This window comes from Ambystoma mexicanum, chromosome 1q (assembly GCF_040938575.1).
Source record: "Ambystoma mexicanum isolate Mex_15411 chromosome 1q, UKY_AmexF1_1, whole genome shotgun sequence".
Taxonomy (NCBI): domain Eukaryota; kingdom Metazoa; phylum Chordata; class Amphibia; order Caudata; family Ambystomatidae; genus Ambystoma; species Ambystoma mexicanum.
Genome location: NC_090922.1, coordinates 1,549,318,780 through 1,549,346,626, shown reverse-complemented (window position 1 = coordinate 1,549,346,626; position 27,847 = coordinate 1,549,318,780). Strand labels below are relative to the sequence as shown.

The window sequence follows — 27,847 nt, the reverse complement described above, 5'->3', positions numbered from 1 at the left end:
GCGTACCCGTATCTTCCAATGAGAAGGGAGGCTAGAAATGTTGTCTTACCCGTACCTTCCAATGAGATACTCTTATGCGACCCATGGATTTAGGTAAACACTTGTACTCATTATGTGTGTTTCTGGGCACCTGTTTGTTACCCACAGAGTAGGGTATGCGCTGGTGGCAGCTGCACGCTGACTTGGCAGTGGCTTTGAGTGTCCTCCATTTTTGGGACACCCAGGCCCTGCCATAGGAATCATTGGATTCCTTAAGGATGACAAGATGGCCACTTTCTATTGCCTTTGACCTTGTTTCACAAATTCCTGGGGAACACTGCCTCTGTTCCTTCCCACTGACTGGCTGTTGGGTGGAAATACCATATATGGCTCTGGGGCTGCCTCCCATCAGACTGACTTGAGCCTTGCCAGGAGCTGTGTGTTGTGGGTACACCTTATGGGTGGGCCCTGTGTGAATGGAGTCTGACGTGTACTCCAATTCTGTGTTGTGTGTGTCTGGTTTCTATATGTGTGAGGCAATGAATGAGACAGCCCTGACTGAAACTGACAGGAGTGCAGTGTAGTGTGTTGAAAGTCTGGGTACTTGCCCCAATCCACATTGTTTGTTATGGGTGTCTTGGTGGAGTGAATGGTCTGGACGCCTGTGAGCCTGATTGGCTGCCTGCCTGCTTGAATGCCCTTCTGCATGATTGGCTGACTGAGCCTGACTCAGCCAGAGTGAATGGGGAACAGATGTGTATATCTGGGGACCTCTTACTTACCATTTTGTTCAGAAGCTAAAATGGAAGCTGAAGAAAGAAGAAGCAGTTCCTTGAAGCCCAGCCGGAGGAAAAGTCTTCTGCTGCATTTTGTTCACAAGATCTGAAAGCTGCTCTGTTCTTCCAAGGACTGATCCAGAGAGGACCTGCAAAGGGTACCTCTCCTAGAGCTACGAGGGACCATTGCGCAACCTGCTACTCTTCATCAGAAGTACCCTGGAAGCCAGTCCTGTGTACCTGCCATCTGGAGGAGGGGTCTTTGTGAGTCCTAAAGAGGAGTGTCGGGACATCTCGAGTCGAAGCAGTCCATTGATGTCGGCCAGGGTCCGCAGGTGCGTTTTGTGACTGCTGGAAGCTGTTGCTGTCTACCGCTGCCCAGAAGAGGGGGTACCCTGGCATAGTGCTGCTGAATACCCATAGCTGAGAAAGTTCCAAACTGCCTAAGAACATTTGAAAGGACATCCTTGCAGAAACGACTGACTCCTTTTTCCCCAGAGTCCAGAGTCGCTGAGTTAGGAAGAATGTCTGTCGGTGGGTTTCCTGCCACCAGAAGCTAACAAAGACATCCTGAGAGTCCAGACTTGCTGAGGGTCCGAGGTCCACTTCAGTGGTCGAGTCCAGGTCAGCAGAAGCCGTCCAGATGTCTGTGCTGTGACTGCAGCACCGAAGAACTGAAAGTCAGAAATCTGCGATATTCTGAAACCCAACACCAAAAGTTACCTACGCGTCTGTCGCCGCCAAAGCCATCCAAGGGTCCAAGGGGTCTTACTCTCATCTGCCAAGCCTTTAAGAAGCCCACAGCAAGTTTAATCTTCACAGGATATGAGTTCTTCGAATTTTCATCAGGAATAGGCTCACCCACTGACTCTGACAGCCACAAATAAGGTACTTTACCTTCAATTATCGCTGAGTTACGTGCAGGCGTAATCTGCACTGATGTATTTCAGTAGCTTGCCCGCATGAGTAAAGCTGGGCCAGGCCAATAATGAATTCCGTTTTCTAATCCTCACTAAACTGTCTATCAGTTTTATAAAAGGATCGAGTGGCTTCAAGCCACTGCAAATAATGTGAGCAAAATGATCCTTAGCTATTAGAATAGTTACACGAGTTACTAAGGTGAATGTTTATATGTCTCACTGTTAGGCAGAAACCTGTGCAGTTCCCTTGGGGAACACTGCAAAAGATTTAAGACTACAGGTAGAGCAGTAAACCCCTTTGGTAGCAGTCTGTACCACCCAGATTTACCTGGTAGCTGTGGCTGAGCAGTCAGACTTCCCTCAAGAAGAGTTAGGCAGTATGCAAAGTATACACAATATGTACCAAAACACAATAGCACAAGCAAACACTGACCAGAGCTTGGTTTCAAAAGTATATAGTTATTTATTTAAAATACACATAAGTTAAAAACACTCTAGCAAAAATATAGTAAAAGCACTTCAACACAGTTATAATGAAAGTAGATTCAATCCTTTCTCCTATCTAGACAACTCTAGGTAAACACCACTTAATTAAAACAGAGGTGAGTGCTTAACGTTAGATGACACTCTAGTAGTTTCCAAGAAAGGGAGAGAAAAAGCAGAAATAGGTTAGACACACCACTCTAAGGTCCAGAACACTTGCAATAGGCTTAAAGAAGAATAAAGTCACAGGTGAGCAAAAGTCACTAGGCAGGGCCCACTCTTAGAGTAGCCGGAGCGAAAATGTGCCCAAGATCACACTGTTAGTTAGAGATTCAAAGTCTTGCAAAGAGTCAAAAAGAGTTTAGAGTGGCTCAGAAAGTTTAGCCAAAGTGTCCCAGGCACTCCCAGGTTCGAAAGCCGGGGACTAAATCTACCCCGTACAGTCGGTAGCAAGGGAAGCCAGGCGGAACACAGTACCTTAAGCGGAAAGGATCCTCCAGCGGTGGCAGTTGTTCCAGGCAGTGGCAGCAGGGCTCGACGTCGGTCAGGGGAGAAGAAGTTCTCGCTGAAGAGCAGAAGAAGAGGGTCGTTGCACTGCCCGGGAAGAAACCAGCCGCGGAGTCCTCCGGTTAAAGGGTTGGTACCGACTTTCGCGGTATGGGGGTAAAGTGTGGTATTCCGGTTGCCGGGGTGCTTGGCACAGGCAAGGCGACCACGAGATACCTCAAAGAACGGAAAGAAGGCGAAAACTGGTTGTCCCCACCAGTCAAGGGAAGGAGCCACTCCGTTAAGAGTTCTCCTCGGTCGTCGGGAAAAAGTGGTGAGACGGTTCAGCAGGGCTCCACCGGGTGGTGTCGTCGAAGCAGGTCGGCTCAGCTCTTCCCTCGTCGGATTCTTGGTCCTGTGGCGACTTCTTAAGTCCCAGTCCCCAAAGCCCTGCTTTTATGCAGCAAACCCCCATTCACCCAGCCTAGCTGTCACTCAAACATGCTAAGTGGTGAGCCGGGCGGCTCACCACTTGGGCCAATCAGGACGGAGTGCGACTTGAGTTACCAAGGTAACTCAGTCCAGGGTGCCTAAATCCCCCTCCACCCCTCCTAAGTACCCCAGACAGAGTGGCACCACTTTGGAGGGCTTCTGTGGAGAAGCCCGCCAAAAGTGGAACAAAGGGCTCCACTTTGGGTCAGAGTTACAGAGGCGAACACCAACGCCATTTTAGAATCAAGTTTTGGCAAAAAGTCCCAACCGGAGTTATAAAAATAAATATATAAACCGGCGGTATGTTTAAGGCTACCGTAAATAAATAATTAAATGTGTTAGCCTAAAACAATGGGAAATCCCATAGGGAAATATTCGCGGTCGAATATAAAAAGTAGTTTCCACTGCCACCAGCCAAAACTCGATCAGGGGGGACGGAGACGTGCCCCCTCGACTAACAGACCCTGGGGCAATCGAATTGCCCCAGCCAGTACGTCCACAATATGATGGTTTGTACTGGTTCTGTTCAGGATTCAAGACTAGCAAAGTCTTTGGTGACTTTACATGCCCTGGGAGACAGTAGTCAGTCCCAGGGTATGGAGTCTATGTTGGGGAGTCCCTAGGACACCCCTGGGTCACGGCACAGAGGGTGCTGTGTGACCCACATCACAAAAATACATGAGGCCCTATGGAGTAAAAGACCCCATAGCCCATTCAACACAAGGTTTAACCAAGAAAACACACTTCAACATGTCCAAGAGTGAGGGTAAAAGAGTCTCACTCTTGGCAGGAGAAAAAATTAAACCCCAGAAATCCAGCAAAGCTGCTGGGGGACTCACTAGGTAGGGAAATTCAGCCTAAACAGAGAATTCTCCCTAACACTCGCCCCCCCCAGACTAAGGGACAGGAGGATTTAATCCACTCCTGGATGAACCTCATACCTCTAGTCGATGATATACATCCTAGAGAGTCCATCAGCATTTTGATGGTGACACCTTGACCTATGCTTAAGGGAGAACTCAAAGGTTTTCTTTTGCAAGCTAAAGGACCTACAAACCCTTTGAGGAACATCAGTCTTTTTGTTATAGGGGATCTGGTTGACCAGTCCCTCAGAAGTTGGTACAACTTCTGAACCTATGTTAGGCTTTTTCAAGGGGTCCTTATAAAGGATTCCCTGAGATCTAGAGGGGCCTCCAAGGTTCCTCACCACCTCTCTTGTGGGAGCAGGTTGGGTCTTAGGCCTCTTGGTTGGAGGGGTTGGGGTTAGGCACTGCACCTGCTTCCCCTTCCTCTTAGATCTACCCTTACCTATTTTAGGAGTTTCCCCCCTAACATTAGGATTTGAGTTGGGGTCTTCAGTAGAAGGTCCAACAGTCTGAAGGTTTTTGGCCTTAGACTTTTCTTTTCTGGTTTTCCACCAGCACTGAGAATTACCAGTTCTCTCAGGTCCAGATAGGGGCCTAGTTGGTCTATCCACCTCTTCCTCAGAAGCAGGGGGAGTCAGAGACTCTGAGACTAGGGGAACAATGATGGAGCTTGGTTGGGGCACCCATGTTCCTAGCATACTATCCTGAAATGTGCCTGGGTTAGAGGTCAACTTACTAACACCAGGGCTTGTAGTGGGGTTCTCAGTAGAGGGTCCCACAGGCTTGGAAGGGTCCTTCAAGGTAGCCTTTCTAGCCAATTTGGTTAAGTTCTGCTTCTCCATACTGGGAGGCCTGGGGGTATGTGACACTACTCCTAGAGTTCTTAGGTCATTCCCTAACAGGACCTTCCCAGGTACCTCAGTCTGAACACTGACAGGGATCCTCACTGTCATGTTGTTACACTGAATGAGGGCTGGTAGAATAGGAACCATTTGGACAGGGCCTCCAGACATCTTAGTGGGACCTTTGGGTGCTTTGGCCACATCCTCAGGTTGAAAGAAGCTTTCATCCACTACTGTTCTGCTGGCCCCAGTGTCTCTCCTGGCAGGAGTATCCTGGCCATTGACAAGAACACTGTCCACATAATACACCTTAGAGTTAACAGGTAGGGAGTTATACACAACCCTATTCTGGGGACTAACCAGACCCATAGGCTCTAAGTTTACAGTTGCTTGAAGACCCAAGGGTTCTTCAGCAAAGAGTTCAAAGTGGGCACTAGCCATCTGTACTTCATCCTCAGGAGTGAAGGCTAAGGAGACTGTGCTGATCCCTGCAGGTTTACCCTTGCACTTGGGATCTCCTTTGATATGGTCAGTACCCTGACAGACATAGCATTGTCCAAATGCTCTCTGGAAGGGTGGCTTGCTCTGACCTCCTTCTGGCTTGTGGCCAGAAGGTACACTAGCCTGATTCGGTTTACCCTGGGGCTTACCCTGGTTATTTGGTTGTTTGTGGCCCTCTTGGGTATGGGAGGTATTAGAATTCTCTTTGGGGTCCTTTTTAGGCTGTTTCTCCCCATCCTTCTTCTGAGTTACCCCAGAATCCTTGTGAGTGGCCCTGTTGGCAACCCACAAGTCAGCAGCCTTAGCTAGCTTCCTAGGATCCAATTCCTGTGAATCAGCCAAGTGCTGTCTGAGCTCAGGAGAGCAGGCATCATAAATTGACTCCAACATAAAGAGATTTCTCATCCCCTCATAAGTGTTCACCTTGTAACCCTTAATCCATCCCTCTAAGTTTTTCAAACATTCACTCACCCAGGTAGCCCAAGGGGTACCATCATGCTTTTTGAGGCTCCTAAACCTCTTAAGATACTGGGAAGGGGTCTTCCCAAACCTAGCTATCAAAGCTAGTTTCACACATTCATAGTCCTTCCTATCCTCCTCCCCCATCTCCATTACCACATCAGTTGCAACAGGGGGAAGCCTAGAGAACAACCAGGTGAGTAAGTCATTTCCTGTGATGTTCTGGAGCCCATGATTATATTCAAACAGAGACAACCAATCCAACACATCCAACTTAGGCTCATACATACCAACCAATTCTTTAGGCATCCGGGGTCTTTTAGGACTGGAACTTCTAGAGGAGCCAGAGAGAGAAACATTCTCAACAGATAATTTCTTCATTTCTAAGTCATACTTGAGCTCCATTTCCCTTAGCCTTAGTTCTTTGTCAGTTTGAGCATTCAGTTTCTTATACTCCAATTCTAGCTTCATTTTCTCTAGTTCAAAGTACTGAGGACTAAATGTGGGACCTGGTAAAGGTCCAGTAGGCACAGCAGGTAGAGCAGGCAGAGGCCTAGGGGGGACAGTTACAACAGCCTCACCCTCCTCTTCTGACTCTTCCTCAGAATCATCAACATTTTGCTCCATGTTAATTTCAACACTGTCATCTACAGTTGCTGGAGTGGTAGGTTCCTCTGAACCATCACCCAGACTTTGGTTAGCTAACAATCTTTCAATCAGCTCCATTTTCTTGCCCTTAGTCAGGAGATCCTTATGTTTACAGAGCACTCTTAAACAATCAGCAGTTTTGGCTGCAAGGGACTCTTGACTATAGCTTTCTATAACTGACATGTTAGAGGTTTTACTTTTTCAGTGCTAAGCTTTGTGGTTAGTTGCACTAAGGTATCTAAAGCACAATAAAATGTATACTCAATACAAATCCCACCGCTGTACACCAGTGTTAGGCAGAAACCTGTGCAGTTCCCTTGGGGAACACTGCAAAAGATTTAAGACTACAGGTAGAGCAGTAAACCCCTTTGGTAGCAGTCTGTACCACCCAGATTTACCTGGTAGCTGTGGCTGAGCAGTCAGACTTCCCTCAAGAAGAGTTAGGCAGTATGCAAAGTATACACAATATGTACCAAAACACAATAGCACAAGCAAACACTGACCAGAGCTTGGTTTCAAAAGTATATAGTTATTTATTTAAAATACACATAAGTTAAAAACACTCTAGCAAAAATATAGTAAAAGCACTTCAACACAGTTATAATGAAAGTAGATTCAATCCTTTCTCCTATCTAGACAACTCTAGGTAAACACCACTTAATTAAAACAGAGGTGAGTGCTTAACGTTAGATGACACTCTAGTAGTTTCCAAGAAAGGGAGAGAAAAAGCAGAAATAGGTTAGACACACCACTCTAAGGTCCAGAACACTTGCAATAGGCTTAAAGAAGAATAAAGTCACAGGTGAGCAAAAGTCACTAGGCAGGGCCCACTCTTAGAGTAGCCGGAGCGAAAATGTGCCCAAGATCACACTGTTAGTTAGAGATTCAAAGTCTTGCAAAGAGTCAAAAAGAGTTTAGAGTGGCTCAGAAAGTTTAGCCAAAGTGTCCCAGGCACTCCCAGGTTCGAAAGCCGGGGACTAAATCTACCCCGTACAGTCGGTAGCAAGGGAAGCCAGGCGGAACACAGTACCTTAAGCGGAAAGGATCCTCCAGCGGTGGCAGTTGTTCCAGGCAGTGGCAGCAGGGCTCGACGTCGGTCAGGGGAGAAGAAGTTCTCGCTGAAGAGCAGAAGAAGAGGGTCGTTGCACTGCCCGGGAAGAAACCAGCCGCGGAGTCCTCCGGTTAAAGGGTTGGTACCGACTTTCGCGGTATGGGGGTAAAGTGTGGTATTCCGGTTGCCGGGGTGCTTGGCACAGGCAAGGCGACCACGAGATACCTCAAAGAACGGAAAGAAGGCGAAAACTGGTTGTCCCCACCAGTCAAGGGAAGGAGCCACTCCGTTAAGAGTTCTCCTCGGTCGTCGGGAAAAAGTGGTGAGACGGTTCAGCAGGGCTCCACCGGGTGGTGTCGTCGAAGCAGGTCGGCTCAGCTCTTCCCTCGTCGGATTCTTGGTCCTGTGGCGACTTCTTAAGTCCCAGTCCCCAAAGCCCTGCTTTTATGCAGCAAACCCCCATTCACCCAGCCTAGCTGTCACTCAAACATGCTAAGTGGTGAGCCGGGCGGCTCACCACTTGGGCCAATCAGGACGGAGTGCGACTTGAGTTACCAAGGTAACTCAGTCCAGGGTGCCTAAATCCCCCTCCACCCCTCCTAAGTACCCCAGACAGAGTGGCACCACTTTGGAGGGCTTCTGTGGAGAAGCCCGCCAAAAGTGGAACAAAGGGCTCCACTTTGGGTCAGAGTTACAGAGGCGAACACCAACGCCATTTTAGAATCAAGTTTTGGCAAAAAGTCCCAACCGGAGTTATAAAAATAAATATATAAACCGGCGGTATGTTTAAGGCTACCGTAAATAAATAATTAAATGTGTTAGCCTAAAACAATGGGAAATCCCATAGGGAAATATTCGCGGTCGAATATAAAAAGTAGTTTCCACTGCCACCAGCCAAAACTCGATCAGGGGGGACGGAGACGTGCCCCCTCGACTAACAGACCCTGGGGCAATCGAATTGCCCCAGCCAGTACGTCCACAATATGATGGTTTGTACTGGTTCTGTTCAGGATTCAAGACTAGCAAAGTCTTTGGTGACTTTACATGCCCTGGGAGACAGTAGTCAGTCCCAGGGTATGGAGTCTATGTTGGGGAGTCCCTAGGACACCCCTGGGTCACGGCACAGAGGGTGCTGTGTGACCCACATCACAAAAATACATGAGGCCCTATGGAGTAAAAGACCCCATAGCCCATTCAACACAAGGTTTAACCAAGAAAACACACTTCAACATGTCCAAGAGTGAGGGTAAAAGAGTCTCACTCTTGGCAGGAGAAAAAATTAAACCCCAGAAATCCAGCAAAGCTGCTGGGGGACTCACTAGGTAGGGAAATTCAGCCTAAACAGAGAATTCTCCCTAACACTCACAAATTAAAACCATGCAGGGGAAATATACACAATAATACGTAGTAACACTGCTATGTTTATTTATTTACGAATACTTTGAAGTTTTTCCTTTACTTACATTGAATTTTGTTTTTTCTTGTTTTTATTTTTTCCCTCCCCATTTCCACCTGACTTTTTCTCCTGTTCTCTCGCTGTGTTTACCTTCTCCCCCAGGCCTTCTCTGCAATTAGATTTGCTTTTGTCAAATAATTACTGCATCAATTATTATTGTATTTACACCCTGAAGACAGCCTAGTTAGGTTGAAACACGTGTTGGCGTGACAAAGTTCCTTTACATGATTGTTTAATTGACCTTTGTAACAATGTATGGAATCAATATCATCGCTAATTGTTTTTTGTTGTGGTAACAATGTATGGAAACAATACAATTGCTTACTATCGTATCTAAATACAGGCACTTTATTTCACATACTCATTAACTGTCTTTTATACTTATTTGCTTACTGCAAATCCCATTAAGTAATACGACACTGTTATATATCATGGTTGTATGAGCGCAGTATGTGTGGCTAGCATCTTTCTCAAATACAGTTTATTTATGGGTGATAGTGGAAAGTCACCAGCCCAACCACACGGCTGCAGCCGCCCCTATACTGCACTTATTCACTAAGGTTCATTTTCACGTTAGTGGTGTGCATTTACAACCCCCCAAGGGGCTCCCTTTCCACAAAGCTTATCACTTTAATAGCTTTCATATCCAATGTTGTCATGAAGTCCCCTTGTTTCAGCAATGGGATCACCTCCTGCAGTGTTACCATGCGAAACTTCTGGGGCTTTATGAATTTGTTCGCTAGGCGCAGGTCTAGAACAGGACGCATGGTGAGATCCTTTTTGGGTACAAGGAAGTACACTGAATAGATCCCCTCATTTACCTGAAGAATCAGGGCGGCTTCTATAGCGTCCTTTCCCAGCAGAGCTTCCACCTCTTGGATCAGGATTTGCAGATGGTCCGGTGAAAGGCGTCGTGATCGCGGCGGTCTGAACTGTGTAGGTCGGGTGAGTTCCACACAATAACCGTGGGCGACCGTCTTTAAGACCCACTGGTCTGAAGTTATCTCCTCCCATGCCTTGAGGAAAGATGTTAATCGCCCCGACCGGGGAGACATGGGAGGGGACCTGGACTTGGTGGTTATTTCTGACCCGAGGCTGAGGCTCCCCTGGGATTGGGGTCTCTGCCTCTACCTCTGCCGCATTTCTGACCCCTTGGGGGGTAGTAGGTAGGGCTTCCGGAAGATTGATTCGTGTTGAAGTTACCCGTGCCGTAGTTGTTCTGACCGGCACAGGTTTGTCCTCGAAAGGACCGCCGAGAATTATTGCCCCTCTGGGAGGAGGGTTTCTGTGTAATCTGCTGCAAAGACTTAATAGTCTTGTGCTTCTTCTTGGCAGTCTCCAACGCTTCATCTACCACTTTCCCGAAGAGGTTAGTCTCTTTAACGGGTTTGTTAATAAGAGAGGCTCTCAGGCCTCTCAGGCCTGAAGCCCAAAGTGCGCAGCCATGCGTGTCTTTTTAGAAGAGTACCTTGTGCAAGAGACCTGCCGTTTCTGCAGTGTCCAGGGTGTTCTTCACCACATTCTGATTAACCAGTTTTCCCTCCGCAACAATGGCGAGAAGCTTTCTTTTGGCTGGTTCAGGAACCTCTTGGAGGCCTTCTTGGAGCAAGTTCCATTAGGCATCAGCATAGCTTGCTAGCAGCGTAGTGTTGTTAGCAACCCGAATGGTATAAGCAGCTGCTGACGTGACCCGTTTGCCTAAGGCATACAATTTCTTGGACTCCTTGTCCGGAGGTGACTCTCCCGTGGCAAGGGGAACACCTGCCCTCTTAAGAGTGGTGGTCACTACCAGTGAGTCCGGGATGGCATGCCCTTTAATATACAGAGGGTCGGTGGGAGAGGGCCGAAATAACTTTTCGACTCTCAGTTTCACTGCCCTTGTCTGGGCAGGTGTGACTAAGGATGGAGCTATCTGCCTCTTAAGAGAGTTAAGGAGGGGAATGGATTGACTTGCCAGAGCTTTTTCTTCAATAATGTCCTCCACAAAATCCTACTCAGGCAAAGCCTCTTGAGTGGCAATCTTGAAGAATTCTGCAGCTTTTTTCAACATGGAGTTGAAAGCCATTTGGTCATCCACAGGGGAGGCCTGGCGAGCCGGGGTGGAAGGAGGAGAATCAACACACAAAATATCAGAGTCCTGATCTTGATGTGACCAAGGATCCTGATCCTGCTCTTCCTGCTGGGTTTCCTCCCAGTTGTCCGTTGCTGTTGATCTTCTTCTTAATTTTAAAGAAAAGAGGACTCTTCTTCTTCAGTGTAGATGTCCATATATGTGTCCATCTGGACCACGTCTTCTTGATGGAAAACTTGGGGCTGAACATCTTGTATTTGAAGGTTAGGGTCTACCCGAGCCTTTTTCGGTGGAGGCTGATCAGAAACACTGATACACTGCTCCAGCCGATCCACACACCCCTCGAATTTCTCTGTAGTCCATTTAGAGGATCCAAATGGACCTAGATGAGAAGAAACAACGTTCTCCGACCTATGGTGACGAGAGGAGCTTCTCAGGGCATCTGAGAGGGGCTCTTGGCTATCCTCGTAAGTTTCATCGGAATCGCGGCCCAAATCCGTCAAAAACGTTTCCGCGGATTGGCCCATAACTTTCGGCGGAACTGGCATAAGGACCACTGCTGCTGCGATCCTACTGATGCTCTTTCGGATAGAAGCCGAATCGTCGTGAGACAAAGCCTCCGATGATGCGTCGGAAGCAGAAACACCGTCCATGGTACCAGAAGGCCCAGCGGCCGGTTTTCCGGGTAGAGGCCTAGCCGTAGTTTTCGGGCCTAAAGAGGCCTTGGAAATCATCGAAGTTTCTGGTGCCGAAACATCGGCATGTGTAATTTGGGGAGTAGCGCCCTTATTATGTTTTGTTTGCCCAGTCGTCAGACGCTGTTGCAGATGCAGGGAAGGCTTTGGATCTGAACGATCCGAGGGAACCGTCGAAGTTTTCGACGGGCCCGTTGCCGCTTTCGCTTTTTTTTAAAAAGGTGTCCAAGATGGCGTGTGGGTTGTGTGTTTAGCGTGTTGCGATTGTACGCCCCTGTCGCCGGGTGTGGTCCCTGTAGCAAGACCGGAGTCAAGCCTGGTGTGAGGAATCTGATTTGGGGTAGAGGACAGCGCTTCTTGTCTTCCAGGAAGCGATAAACTACATTTCCCATCAGGCGTTGGGATGCGTGTAGTTCCTCTTTTGCGCGGTACGCCAGCTGCTCATTAGCAGTAACTTGCTGCCGCCCGTGCCTCGGTGCAGGTAATTACAGATTATCAGCACGGGCGGCGGCAGCTGAAGAAGCAAGGGCATGCACGGACGCCGAAGGACTTTTGGAGCTTTCCCCGGGCCGCGACGGTGATTAGCAGACTAAACAGGAGAAAAGCAGTTGCGGGCCGTGGCGGTGAATCAGGCTCCTTCCCAAGTGTTGGGCATCGAACTTCAGGGTCCGGATGTCCTCGTGAGGCATCCGGACCATCAGTTAAGTTTTGTACAACATTGTTCATGTTTTACAGTGTGCTTATTTTCGCTTGTTGATTTATGATACTAACACGGCGGTGAGTGTGTGATGAAACACGCCATGTGGATACACGCCATGTGTGAGGAAACACGCTATGAATCTCACAGAACTGACAAAACAGGGCACTGGGAAAATAGGAGACTATCCTTTAAAGCGCACTTGTTTTGGATTCATTCTTTAGGGTGCACACAGCACAAGGGCATGTGTTTTGTGTGTTTGTGCTAAACCCTTATTTGTTGCTTCATTGTGCCCAGCGGGCCATGAGTCTTGTATCTTCATGAAAAGGGACACACCTTGGTTTGTGCCATTTTGCTCATATGCAACCCTATGTGTTTTCAAGAAGTATATGTCCCAAGGCGCAAGTTATGTTATGTTCAAGTTCTATGTTAAGTGTATAATCCTATGTTTTGTGGTGTGCAAATTGGAGTCTTTTAGGACCACTAATGAGGTGCACTACTGTGGGTATGTAGCAGGTTCATTACATGTATAGGACGGTAGGCTAGGTGTTCAGGAAGTAGAGGTACAGGTATAGGAGTATTGCGTATATTGTATGTACTTGCTTGTTTTTGTTCCCTTCCTTTCCTTTGTCACTCCATCCCCTTTCCCTAACTCCATCTTCCCCTCATTGGCTGCCACGTGGCTACCTGTGATATCAGTTTCAGGTGCCCGTGCCAACCACAGTGGGAAAGGTCAATCTTTTTGGCTTCTGTGGTTTGGAAGAGGGGATCGAGACCCCTATTTTCTTATAAGTTTGACACCTGGAAGGGTTGGGGACGGGCGTGGCAGACCTAGAAGTGTCCACCTCAAGGTCTATAACATCCGCATTGGACGTTTGGTCATCCGAAGTACCCCCGTCACTTTCGGCTGGTGTCGCGGTACGGGAGGGAGGCTCCACGCGTGACATGCCGTACGCACCCCACTGCTTTACCCGGCGATCCTTAAGGGTTTTAGGCTTAAGGAGTTTACACGCCGAACACCGCTTTTTGTCATGCTCTAGGGGGAGACAGGCGTTACATGTCCTGTGTTCGTCCTTCCAAGGATATCTGACTCTACACACAGGGCAGAATCTAAAGGGAGTCCTTTCCATAGCAAAAGGGAAGGATGACCATACCGAAAGGGAAAACAGTGGAAAGGAGGAACCAATATGGCCACACCAAACCCACTCTCCCAACTGTATAGATCGGCCAGAGGGCCCGACCACGTGGAAATCCGGACGCCGGATCTTAGGCACCGAAACCCACAGCCGTAGACGATTCCCCCGTAGTCTTCGTCGAAGATGTTCTTATTGGGCGAAGTGACTTAACGGGGAATAAACCGACAATTCGGTAAAGATAAACAATGTCTCTAGTAAGAGCTCCGCTATAGGGCGACCAGTATCTGGGCAGAAAAAAACAATCTGAGCGACCTCGGCGCGTGAGGGATTTTGGGTACTACACACGTCACGATAGGGATAGTGTTACAGACACGCCTATGCCGACGTCCCCTTTCGGTCCCCAAAAGACAAGATGCAATACTCTGCGGTTACCACTGGATGTCGGACCATATGCACAGCATTTGATTCTAAGCAGATTAACAAGCATCAGAACTAACATTATTACATTTAATCAAAATAGAAGGAGAATAAGATCTAATAAATGGAGTCTGGCAGGGACAAAAATTGAACGGTTCTATCTATCAAGCACTTCGGATATAATCTTTGTAACACCTCCCCCATTACCATGTGGAAAAAGGCTGTAATGGATAACATTAAACCCCTCTGCTCACATATGAAGATTATACATGCTAGGTATTGCCCATTTTTAAATGTCAGATTAATAAATCAGGGCTCCTGGAAAAACCCCATTCTGCCCAGGAGGGCTTCATGAGAAACAAAGATACAAGTGAATGGGTCGGTGGCACTGGTGCACGCCCTTAACTGTTCAATCACCGTTAAAGCAGAAAAAAATTGAGTACTGCACCTGGATGTATCAAATACTGTTTTTTATATGTGACAGCATCTATTTTTGTATTGTTTTTGGTACAGTGCTAAACATCACAAGTTTCAAAGTAAAGTCATACAGTTTTGAGGTCTTGAAAGACAATGGGAAACTAGCCCTGCTACTACTCCTAGACCTTTCTGCAGCCTTTGATCTGGTCAATCACCAAATCCTATGCCGACACTTTAATTCTGCTGCCCACTTCTCTGACTCAGCCACGGCATGGATCAAATCCTTTCTGAGTAACAGATCTATGAGGGTCTTCTCACCCTCTGCAGCCGCTGACCCTGCTCCAATTCACTGTGGAGTCCCTCAAGGTTCCTGCGTGTCACCAACACTCTATAACGTCTTCACGAAACCTCTCTTTGATGTACTTGACTATCTGGGTGTCTCCTACACTAATTATGCTGACGACACCCAGATACTCATCCCCATCACTGGCGATTACATGGCTGATACCAAGGCCTTGAACGACGTCTATGTGGTCATCCAGGCTTGGATGGCCCAACACGAATTATGTCTTAACGACAAGACGGAGCTCCTCATCTTGGGCTCCTGGCAACGTCTCAACAAACTAGATCCATCCTACCAGTCATTCATCATAGATGGAAATATCATTAAGGTCTAAAAAGACACAAAAACATTAGGTTTCTATCTTGACGCCACTCTGTAACTGTCACGACAAACAAATGCAGTTAGATCAGCCTCTGCTTACACCTGTAAACGTATTGCAGCTTGTAGACCTTTTCTGACTACTCCGAACAGCATCACCCTAGCCAGAATGCTCATCATGTGAAAAATTGACTATTGTAGTGCCCTCTACTTGGGGACTAGTCAAGGGAATTGAATAAACTACAAATCACCCAGATCAATGCCATCAGGGCAGCTCTAAACATTCCCAGAAACCACCACATTTCTGAAGCCAGAACTAACCTACACTGGTTACCTGTCAAGCAGAGAATCTCACTGAAAACACTTGCCCTCACTCACAAATGCCTGGCGAACAAGGCCCCCCTCTACCTCTGCAACCAACTCTCCCTCCACACTTCCACCCGACCTCAAAGAACCGCCCAGACCCACTGCCTATCGATCCCAAGGTTCAAACATCAAAAAGCGGGTGGCGTGAGCTTCCCTGTACTAGCATCTAAGCTATGGAACACTCTCCCTGCTGCCGTGAGATCCGAGGACTCATTTAACACCTTCAAGTTGAAAGTAAAATCATGGCTCCTTGCTCAGAACTGAGACATTCCGCTATTGCTCCATGCACCACAGTTCGCAGTCACCTGCTTCTGCCTCTGACTCCATGTTAATTTATGGCATATTCTACTAGCCAAACTTGTTAAGACTATGACCGTCGTCTATTCTCCCTGTTATAGTCTGATCCCAATGCAATGACCCCTGCTCGTTTTACATGTCTGCCTTTATATCTTATCACTACAACTACTGCTGTAAATACTTGTATGTAATTATGTATGTAAATAATTGCAAAGATTTGCGCCCTGATGCCCCTGGGCCGGATGGTGCGCGTTACAAATAAATAAAATACAAAAATAAAAAATGTACATAAGACAACAAAACATCAGGTCAAAAGTTACTTAAACAGTGAACAGAGTGCAAATCGCTACTGTCGATGTATAGCGACAGGGGTAAAAAATAAACGATTGAGACAAATATACAGAATGGATTTGTGTATAAAACAGTGTAGAAACATTGGTAACACTGTTACCACGAGCAACAGGCCATTCAGGTCTGCTGGCACTTCCAGAGCACTTCAGGGCCATTGGGTGCTGGGGCATGGCACCAGCAACAGGCCATTCAGATCTACCGGCACTTCCGGAGCTCTTCAGGGCCATTGGGTGCTGGTGCAGGGCACCAGCAACAGGCCATTCAGGTCTACCGGCACTTCCAGAGCCCTTCAGGGCCATTGGGTGCTGGGGCAGGGCACCAGCAACAGGCCATTAAGATCTGCCGGCACTTCCAGAGCCCTTCAGGGCCATTGGGTGCTTGGGCAGGGCACCAGCAACAGGCCATTCAGGTCTGCCGGCACTTCCAGAGACCTTCAGGGCCATTGGGTGCTGGGGCAGGGCACCAGCAACAGGCCATTCAGGTCTGCCAGCACTTCCAGAGCCCTTCAGAGCCATTGGGTGCTGGAGCAGGGCACAAGCAACAGTCCATTCGGGTCTGCCGGCACTTCCAGAGCCCTTCAGGGCCATTGGGTGCTGGCGCAGGGCACCAGCAACAGGCCATTCAGGTCTACCAGCAATTCCAGAGCCCTTCAGGGCCATTGGGTGCTGGGGCAGGGCACCAGCAACAGGCCATTCAGGTCCACCAGCACTTCCAGAGCCCTTTGCGGCCATTGGGTGCTGGGGCAGGGCACCAGCAACAGGCCCTTCAGGTCCACCGGCACTTTCAGAGCCCTCAGGGCCATTGGGTGCTGGGGCAGGGCACCAGCAACAGGCCATTCAGGTCTACCGGCACTTCCAAAGCCATTCAGGGCCATCGGGTGCTGGGGCAGGGCACCAGCAACAGGCCGCTGCCAAAGGTCAATTGTATTGGGGGTTGCACAGTCTCATCCAGTGGGTAGCGGCACCCAGCTCCCACCTCCTTGCTTTCTGTGGTCTGCGGGTAACAAATCAGCCATACCATATGTGGTGTCCTTGATGGCACCTGTTCATGTTCAATCAAAAAAGGGTTCTAGCTCCGAAGCAGGGCAATTGCTTCTGTCTGTCAGCTCGGCACTTCAGCATAGGTTGGTTCATGTCAGAGGGCCAGTTCCAGCCACAACAGATTTCCTAGGCCATCAGTATTGTATCCGTAAGCAAGAGCTATTCCTTCGGAAAGGTCAACTAATCATTCCCAAATCACTGGAGGGGACTAAGGGGCTGCACCTTTGTTATGTTGAGTCGTGCAAACCTCTTCAGCCAGCATTCCGCTGTGGTCCATCCACATGTTCACTTCCTTCAGGCGGAAAATGTGTCTTTCTGTCATGTATTACTTTCAATCTAGCCGGGTACATGAGCATGTATTTGATGCCCGTTTGTTAGGCAGAATTATATGCAGTACCCTTTGGGAACACTACACACAATTCACTATTATTAAGCAGTTAGAAAATCACGTTACTCATGCACTACACCGCACCCAATAGATTCTGTACAAGTTAGGCTCAAAATGAAGTGTGAGCAAAATGGCACTCCAGCAATTTAAAAGGGAGGGAAAGACAAAGGTTAGGCAGAAATTGAGCAGCACCAACAAGTTAATAGAGCAGGGCAATCTAGAAAAAGGAACTACAATGAGTAAATCAGATTCAGGGGACCTGGCCCAAAGTCAATGGAACAGAGTCTTTGCTCAAGATCACACAGTTCAGGGCGGTTTGCAGTTAAGTCTTTGCCAAGTGTTCAGAACGAAGTTTGTCAGACGAAAAGTTACTTTAAAGAATGGAGAAGGACAAGCCCTCGGATTGGCGAAAGGTTTCACACGCTTTCACCGCGGCTGGACGAAACGAACGACCGGATTTGAACAGTAACTTAAATGAAGAAGAAGGCTGTAGCTGAGGCCGATGTTCCTGGCAGGTCCTGCAGGCTCACGGGTCCTGAAGCGACTGTCGGACTGACACGAAGTAAGAAGACTGGAGGGTCCTGCACTGCCCAGGGAAGAAACCAGCAGCAGAGCAAAGCAACAAATAAAAGGTGCGCTCCTTAAAACGCATGCAGGGTCCGCTCCTCCTGGCTATCCGGTTCACTGTAGCTCGGTACAGCAAATTCGACCAGAGAAGGGAGACCTGGCGAGCAGTTTGGTGAACTGGTTGTTCTCACCAGCTCAAGGGGAGAAGATTCCTGGAGGATCTTCCCTGTCGTTGGAGTATGAAGATTGAGACCTGAAGCAGGGCTTCACCGGGCAGTTCAGTCGTTGTAGGGGTCCTCCTCCTTCAGCTCCTCTTCGGTTCTTTTGTTCCAGTGGCGACTCTGACTTCCAATCCCAAGAGACCTGCTTTTTATGCAGTTTTCCCCCATTCACACAGCCTGGCTGTCAATCACACAGCAGGGTGGCTGTCCCGCTGGGACAGTCACCTCAGGCATCATGCTAGAGTGTGACATGGGTCTCCAAGGAGACCCTGTGCAGGGAGTCTCAAACACCTCCCTCACATCATGTCCCCCTCAGACATTCAGGCGCCTAAGGAGGGGTTCTGTGCAGAAGCCCGCGAAAGGACGGCGAACAAAGGAATCAACCCCTGTTTGGCACGCAGAGAAGAACACAAGACTTTTACAAAAAGAAATGGCGAATAAACCCATCCGGAACCGTACAAAAATCCATATGGACCAGCGGGTTTAAGTTCGAGGCTACTAAGATAGCCTAAAACACTACCAGGGCTATTTAAGATAACCGCAGTAGGAAATATAGGCGTAGTTACCACTGCCACCAGCCATAGTTACCACTGCCACCAGCCAAGTCTTAATGAAAAGGGAACTTAACAATGCTCCATGAGAAATAGACAATAAGGGATAACTATTAACCCTTTCCAGAACTCTATGTAAGATAGTTTGTACTGGGTCTGTGAGATTTAAGACTAATAAAGTCAATGGCAACTTTGCATGTTTCTAGGAGACAGTAGTCAGTCCCAGAAAATGGAGTCAGAGTTGGGAAGTCTGAAAAAGACAACCCTGTGTCACTGCACTGAAGGTGCTGTGTAACACACTTTAACATGATGATGCATATGGAGTAGGTGAAGCTCCACAGTCCAAGAACACAGCAAAACACATGTAAGAGTGGGGAAAAAAGGCTCACACTTTTACCAGGTGAAAATAAAATCCTAGAAATTCAGCAAAGCTGCTGAGGGACTCAGTAGGTAAGGGAAATTAGCCATTCTGGAGAATTCTCCCTAACCCTTGCCCCCCACCCCACACCCAGACTAAGAGACAGGAGGATTTAATCCACCCCTGGATGATTCTCTACCTCTGGTCAGTTAAAAACATCCTAGAAAGACCATCAGCATTTTGGTGGTGACATCCTATTCCCAGGCTCAATGGTGAAATCAAACCCTTGCAGGCAGATAGACCAACTTAGAAGTTTTGGGTTTTCCCCTTTCATTTGCATTAACCATCTCAAGGGTTGGTGGTCAGTTTGAATCACAAAAGTAGATCCATACAAGTATGGTCTAAACCTCTTCAAAGACCACAAAAAAATATTGCTGCAGTCTGGGCATGTGAACATTTCCACAACATTCACGCTCTATGGTTGCCCACCTTGTTTCTGGTTCCTTCAGTTTCCTACTGATGAAGTAAATGGGGTGCTCCCTACCTTTCTCATCCAGTTGACTAAGGACTGCACCTATACCTGTATTGGATGCATCTTTCTGCTCAATGAGGGTTTGGTGGTAATCAGGAGCTCTTAGGACTGGAGCTTGACAAAGGGCTACTTATCAGGCCGTGATATGATATATGGGATTTATAACGCGCCTGTACACAAGTATTTCAAGGTGCGAAGTGGTGGAACTTTCTCAAAGGCAGGCGAGTAGTAAGTGGCCAAATAGCTAAAAACAAAACATGAACAAGTATCGGAAACATATGGAAAATGAATGTCTCCTGATTTATTCTTTTGTACTAAACAAGTAGGAAAGACTCAACGAGCCCTACCTGGAATCCTGCGTAGTGACCCTCACTGGGCACAAGGAAATAATCCTTTATTTTTATGAGTTCAAAAAGAGGACTTCCCCCTTCAAACAGGGCATACAGATAATATACTACTTCTGTGTGAGTGGTCAATGCATAAATACAATTTCTTATCATATAGATGGCTGTACTTACCTTTGCAGGTATTCTAGTCAGGTGTATGATATGGCTAGAAAAAGGCCACCAGAACATGAGGCATTCTCATGATTTCAATTGTGTTTCAAGACGCACGCCCGCCCCCCATCTTTTACCGCTATGAGAGACAGTATCAATGTGCAGGAGACTGAATCAAAACTTTAGACCTGGTGCTCAATATTTCAGAAGCAAATTACCTCCCTAATGAATAGCAAGTGAAATACAGGTAGCCTGTAAGTGGTAACTTACCACAACTTTTTTGATAGCTTTGCAATGCACCATTATCTGAGTGTGTGTACCGTCATCATAGTTATGTTGTAAACATGCGTAAGGAAGCTGGCATGTAAGAAACAATGGACCTCATTACGAGGTATGCGGTAGAGGGATAACGGGGCCGGTAGGGATGCCAGCCCCGTAATCCCTCTACTGCCCAATTACGAGGTCTCCTCGCGGGACCCGCCAAGGACGCCTGGCTTTACCAGGAGTCCTTAGCGGGTCCCGCGAGCAGACCAGGATGCAAACAACGGGCCCGTCATTAACGGGCCCGTTGTTTGCATCCTCCCCATTCCCACTGAGCCCTATCGGGGCTCGAATAGGAATGGGGATGTACCGGGTCCGGGTTCCTGGGATGGGGAATTACCGGGCCCTCCAAGGTCGGAATGGCCCGGTACTTCCCCATTCTGGGATCCCGGACCCAGTACCCGGAATGGGGGAAGCCATGCCGCAAAAAGCGGCATGGTTACCTCCTTCCTCGTAATGAGGCCCAATGTATCAAGAATAAAAGGCTGTTACACCGGCATTAAGCAATGAAAGATTTTATTGTAGATCTCGATCTATGATGTAAATCTGCATAAAATAGAACAGCATTCTAATTGTGTAGTACAAGTGTGTTAAAATGATATGATAAATGCCTACCAGTTCATAGATGTGTCTATTCAAGTTTATCATTTAACCCTATAGTGTGGCTTTTATTAAAAAAAAAAAATGTTTTTAATTAGTTAGATTGCACTCTGCTACAAATGTGTCATTGTCAACGTTTTTCTTAAGATCTGTCCAGTTCAAGCCATTCCTTGTGATGGTGCCTTTCTGGAGCAGATCTCATGCACCCTTCTTCATGACTGTCTTGTTAACCGAGATGTAGGAGTGGTTGAACTGCTGAACTTCATGTGCTGTAAACTCTGTTACAGAGGAGTTGAAGATAGTTGTGTAACATGCTGGAGGAAGGGGCACATTCTACCTCCTTCCCATCTGTACAATGGTAACTCAACCCAGTCAGGATCCCTGCTGCTGGAGTAGTGAGCTGGTCTAGGTCATGAAGGTGGTTGTCAGCCTGTTACCTCGATCTAACCTTGTACTGGGCCATGAGCACATCTGGAACAAGACCAGAGTGTAGGAAAGACGGAGGGAGCTGGGGATCTCAGTCTTACTGGAATTAAGGCAGAGATTGTTAGCAGTGGACCATGCCTGAATAGCAGACAGACAGTCAGGAATGGGAGAGGAAGTGGAGGAGACAGAGGAGAGAAGATTGAATAGAGCTGAGCGTCATCCGCCAACACTGGAAGTTTGGTGAGAAGGCTAGAGGGGCAAGGTAGATGTTGAAAACCCAAGGTGAGATGTTATAGCCCTCAGGGAAACCACAGGTAGAGAGTGAGACGGAGGAGAGAAAAGGGCCCAGTCCAGAGCCAGGTCCGTGATACCAAGGGTATCACAGAGCCGATTTGTAAGGGTGGCATGATTGACTGTATGAAAGGCAGAGGAAAGTTCAAGAACAATGAGAACGGAAAAAGAGTTGGAATCGAGATTAGAGAACAAGTCTTCACAGGTGTTCAGACTGATATTCATGAAGAGAACCAAAAAAGTCAGTGTGGTGGATAAGCTGGGAGATGGACAGCTTCTCCAATAGATTGCCCAGGAAGGGGGTAATGGAGATAGAGTGGTATATTGCTAGTCAGAAAGCCTTTATGGTGAGAGGATGCACCAGGGAGTGGCTGAGGAGTAACAGGAGGGATCCAGTGGCAAAGGAGCGATTGCAGAAATCAGCCAAGGCTGGAAGAAGGGTGTCAATGTTGTCCTTGATAGTTCTAGAGGAGCTGGGGAGCACCTGTTTTGATGAGGCTGTCATAGAGCGGACTCGTCTAGAAACCTCATCAGGTGATATAGGAGAGTAAGAGGCGAATAGAAGTGGGGAGCAGAGGCAAATGTATATGGTATGTAACATGTATATGTTTTTTCACATATACATGTTACATACATACATATGTTTTTTCACCAGTATGATCTCTCTGATTTATCAATAGACAACATTTCAGCATAAAAGCTTTATCACATTCAGAACATGAATATTGTTTCACCCCAGTGTGATTTCACTGATCTATCACACAAGCTGATCATTTCAATTGAAAGCCTTATCACATTGAGGACATGCATAGCATCCTCCCAGTGTGACTCCTCCGATGTCTCACTAGGTTACTCCTTTCACTGAAAGACTTACCACATTCAGAAGATGCATATGGTTTTACACCCGTGTGATTCCTCTGATGTCTCCCTAGGTTAATCTTTGCAGTGAAAGCCTTATCACATTCAGAACATGCATGTGGCTTCCCCCCAGTGTGATTCATCTGATGTTTCAATAGTTCACCCTTTTGCTTGAAAGCCTTATCACATTCAGAACATGCATATGGTTTCATACCCAGTATGACTTCTCTGATGTCTCACTAGATCACCCTTTCCCTTGAAAGCCTTATCACATTCAGAACATTCATATGGTTTCCCACCAGTGTGATTCCTCTGATGTCTCACTAGGTTACTCTTCACAGTGAAAGCCTTATCACATTCAGAACATGCATATGGCTTCACCCCAGTGTGATTCAGTTGATGTATCAATAGTTCACCCTTTCGCATGAAAGCCTTATCACATTCAGAACATGCATATGGTTTCTCACCAGTATGATTCCTCTGATGTCTCACTAGGTCACTCTTCCAAGTGAAAGCCTTATCACATTGAGAACATGCATATGGCTTCACACCAGTGTGACTTCTCTGATGTATCAATAGATGACCCTTTTGCTTGAAAGCCTTATCACATTCAGAACATGCATACGGCTTCTTACCAGTATGATTCCTCAGATGACTCACTAGGTTACTCTTCACAGCGAAAGCCTTATCACATTCAGAACATGAATATGGCTTCACCCCAGTGTGATTCATATGATGTATCAATAGTTTACCCTTTCGCTTGAAAGCCTTATCACAGTCAGAACAAGCATATGGTTTCTCACCCGTATGATTCCTCTGATGTCTCACTAGGTCACTCTTCCAAGTGAAAGCCTTATCACATTCAGAACATGCATATGGTTTCTCACCAGTGTGACTTCTCTGATGTTTCACTAGATTACCCTTTTTCTTGAAAGCCTTATCACAGTCAGAACAAGCATACGATTTCTCACCAGTAGGATTCCTCTGATGACTCACTAGGTTACTCTTCACAGCGAAAGCCTGATCACATTCAGAACATGCATATGGTTTCAAACCAGTATGACTTTTCTGATGTATCAATAGTTCACCCTTTCGCTTAAAAGCCTTATCACAGTCAGAACATGCATATGGCTTCACCCCAGTGTGAGTCATCTGATGTATCACTAGTTCACCCTTTCGCTTGAAAGCCTTATCACATTCAGAACATGCATATGGCTTCTCACCAGTATGACTTCTCTGATGTCTCACTAGATCACCCTTTCCCTTGAAAGCCATATCACATTCAGAACATGCATATGGCTGCAGCCCAGTGTGACTTCTCTGATGTATTAATAGTTCACACTTTTGCTTGAAAGCCTTATCACATTCAGAACATGCATATGGCTTCACCCCAGTGTGAGTCATCTGATTTATCAATAGTTCAACATTTCGCTTGAAAGCCTCATCACATTCAGAACATGCATATGGTTTCTCACCAGTGTGACGTCTCTGATGTCTCACTAGATTACCCTTTTGCTTGAAAGCCTTATCACATTCAGAAAATGCATATGGCTTCTCGCCAGTGTGACTTCTCTGATGTATCAATAGTTCACCCTTTTGCTTGAAAGCCTTATCACATTCAGAACATGCATATGGTTTCATACCCAGTATGACTTCTCTGATGTATCACTAGATCACCCTTTCCCTTGAAAGCTTTATCACATTCAGAAGATTCATATGGTTTCCCACCAGTGTGATTCCTCTGATGTCTCACTAGGTTACTCTTCACAGTGAAAGCCTTATCACATTCAGAACATGCATATGGCTTCACCCCAGTGTGATTCAGTTGATGTATCAATAGTTCACCCTTTCGCATGAAAGCCTTATCACATTCAGAACATGCATATGGTTTCTCACCAGTATGATTCCTCTGATGTCTCACTAGGTCACTCTTCCAAGTGAAAGCCTTATCACATTCAGAACATGCATATGGTTTTACACCAGTGTGACTTCTCTGATGTTTCACTAGATTACCCTTTTTCTTGAAAGCCTTATCACATTCAGAACATGCATACGGCTTCTTACCAGTATGATTCCTCAGATGACTCACTAGGTTACTCTTCACAGCGAAAGCCTTATCACATTCAGAACATGCATATGGCTTCACCCCATTGTGATCCATATGATGTATCAAGTTTACCCTTTCGCTTGAAAGCCTTATCACAGTCAGAACAAGCATATGGTTTCTCACCCGTATGATTCCTCTGATGTCTCACTAGGTCACTCTTCCAAGTGAAAGCCTTATCACATTCAGAACATGCATATGGTTTCTCACCAGTGTGACTTCTCTGATGTTTCACTAGATTACCCTTTTTCTTGAAAGCCTTATCACAGTCAGAACAAGCATACGATTTCTCACCAGTAGGATTCCTCTGATGACTCACTAGGTTACTCTTCACAGCGAAAGCCTGATCACATTCAGAACATGCATATGGTTTCAAACCAGTATGACTTTTCTGATGTTTCAATAGTTCACCCTTTCGCTTAAAAGCCTTATCACAGTCAGAACATGCATATGGCTTCACCCCAGTGTGAGTCATCTGATGTATCACTAGTTCACCCTTTCGCTTGAAAGCCTTATCACATTCAGAACAGGCATATGGCTTCTCACCAGTATGACTTCTCTGATGTCTCACTAGATCACCCTTTCCCTTGAAAGCCATATCACATTCAGAACATGCATATGGCTGCAGCCCAGTGTGACTTCTCTGATGTATTAATAGTTCACACTTTTGCTTGAAAGCCTTATCACATTCAGAACATGCATATGGCTTCTCGCCAGTGTGAGTCATCTGATGTATCAATAGTTCAACATTTCGCTTGAAAGCCTCATCACATTCAGAACATGCATATGGTTTCTCACCAGTGTGACGTCTCTGATGTCTCACTAGATTACCCTTTTGCTTGAAAGCCTTATCACATTCAGAACATGCATATGGCTTCTCGCCAGTGTGACTTCTCTGATGTATCAATAGTTCACACTTTTGCTTGAAAGCCTTATCACATTCAGAACATGCATATGGTTTCTCACCAGTGTGATTCCTCTGATGTCTCACTAGGTTACTCTTCACAGTGAAAGCCTTATCACATTCAGAACATGCATATGGCTTCACCCCTGTGTGACTTCTCTGATGTATCAATAGTTTACACTTTTGCTTGAAAGCCTTATCACATTCAGAACATGTATATGGTTTCTCACCAGTGTGATTTCTCAGATGTATTACTAGTTCACAATTTTGCTTGAAAGCCTTATCACATTCTGAACATGCATATGGCTTCTCGCCAGTGTGAGTCATCTGATGTATCAATAGTTCACCATTTCGCTTGAAAGCCTTATCACATTCAGAACATGCATATGGTTTCTCACCAGTGTGATTCCTCTGATGTCTCTCTAGGTTACCCTTTAAAGTAAAAGCCTTATCACACTCAGAACATGCATATGGCTTCTTCCTTGTGTGATTCTTCTGATGGATCAATAGATGACTTGTTTCTTTAAAAGCCTTGGCACATTCAGAACGCTTATGTTCTTTCTCTTCAGAGTGAAATGTCTTCTGTTTCCATCGAGGACTCGTTTCCTTGAAAGGAGCTTCACATTCTGTTAAATCAGAAGGTTCCTCCATTTTTAGGATGTTATCTTTAAATTGTAATTCTCTGAATTTGTATAATGATCTGACTCTCGCTGTTGGTCTCACCAGGTCAAGTGCATTTCTTCACACAAGTGTCAAGAATGAACCGCAATCCTCAGCCAGAGCAGGCAAGTCCGAAAATAGACAAAGGCTTGTGTTTGTACCCTTTCTATGTCCAGAGCACAGTTTCTAGACTTATGGTTTTTGGGCTTTAAATGCTGCCATATTTTACGGAAACATCAGCAACTACTGACTAGCTCCACAGCAGGGCTGTTATTGATTTTGAAGCATCAATTGCAAAGTTGGTGTTGAGCACCTTTTTCACACTGAATGTGGTACACCAGTGTCTTGCCTTAGACAACAATGTGTAAAGAGTGTCTACAAGTCCCAATGCATGAAGGTACAAAGACTCTACTTCAAAGTGGGTGCAATTTCCCTCTTGTGTGTCCATTCATATTCTCTCCTCTCTCTGGTATGGATTCAGTGGTCTACCGTTACATGGCGCTATGTCCTGGAATACTTGTCATAGCTGGCCATTTGTATTGCATGTTTTGGCATGTGCGGGCACTTGTAAGGTGCCTTTTGTTAGCCTCTCCTTAGTGTATTCTTTAAAGTCTTCACAGAGGAGGAGGCATCCCATTTAGAACATTTCTATAGACTCTCTGGGGCTTAGTATCTCCTGCGTGTATGTTCCCATATGCAGTTACTTATCTCTACGTTACAGAATGCTACATTGAGCATATTGGTACAACCTTAATTGTGAATATAATGTGATGGCTCGAAGACGCTTTGATGGAACAGAGATATCATATGGGTTGGACAAAGAAGACCTGCCAAGTGACTGGTATTGACTGGACATAGGAACCAGATATTTCCACTAAAAAGATAAACAATTGCAGTCTGTGGAATATTTGTCCCATGGTTAGAAGCTATACGTTGGGGCTGGCTGTCATGATGAAGCAGACTTTCCCAAGTCCCAGCTATCAGAGTAACCTTTCTTTTTTTAACAGAATCTTTTCACAACATGTTATTGTTTTCCATTCTTGCTTTTATGGCCCTGTTTGAAGGAAAAAAGAAACACAGGATTAGTCTTCCACAAGTGACACATACATTCTCGTTTGAAAAAGCAAATAGGCATGTTTTCACTTAATACAAATCCTGGAACACTACTGAATTGTAAAGAAGACACTTGTTAAATGGGTAGCATAACTGATCCACAATCTCATGAACAGGATTAACACAGATATCATGAAATGTGTGGCCCACTGACCATTTCCACATTATGCTTTGGCACTGAAATCAATAAAGAAGTGCCACACTGGCCAACAGCCAGGATTGACAGAGGGTGGTGAAGCTCGGTCACTGAGGATGAAGGCCATCCTGTCAGCCGGTCATGGCTGGTTGTGGTCAGCTGACACGCTCTAAGGTGCACAGAAAAGATGGTGGAACAGGAACTAAGGAAAAG

General features: G+C 46.4%; 1 protein-coding gene and 1 pseudogene across 1 annotated transcript; both read right to left on the bottom strand.

The window, feature by feature from the left end:
- Nucleotides 1-21,026: 21,026 nt before the first annotated feature.
- Nucleotides 21,027-24,358, bottom strand: LOC138551992 (zinc finger protein 84-like). Its single transcript, XM_069642513.1, has one exon. It carries the CDS (start codon nt 24,356-24,358, stop codon nt 22,907-22,909), a length of 1,452 nt encoding a protein of 483 aa, XP_069498614.1. The 3' UTR covers nt 21,027-22,906.
- LOC138551976 (zinc finger protein 268-like) overlaps nt 24,336-27,847 on the bottom strand; it is a 141,945-nt pseudogene continuing 138,433 nt past the window's right edge.

Excerpts from the sequence above, each read along its gene's own strand:
- LOC138551992 (XM_069642513.1), bottom strand. The coding sequence starts at position 24,358 with ATGAAACCATATGCATGTTCTGAATGTGATAAGGCTTTCAAGCAAAAG.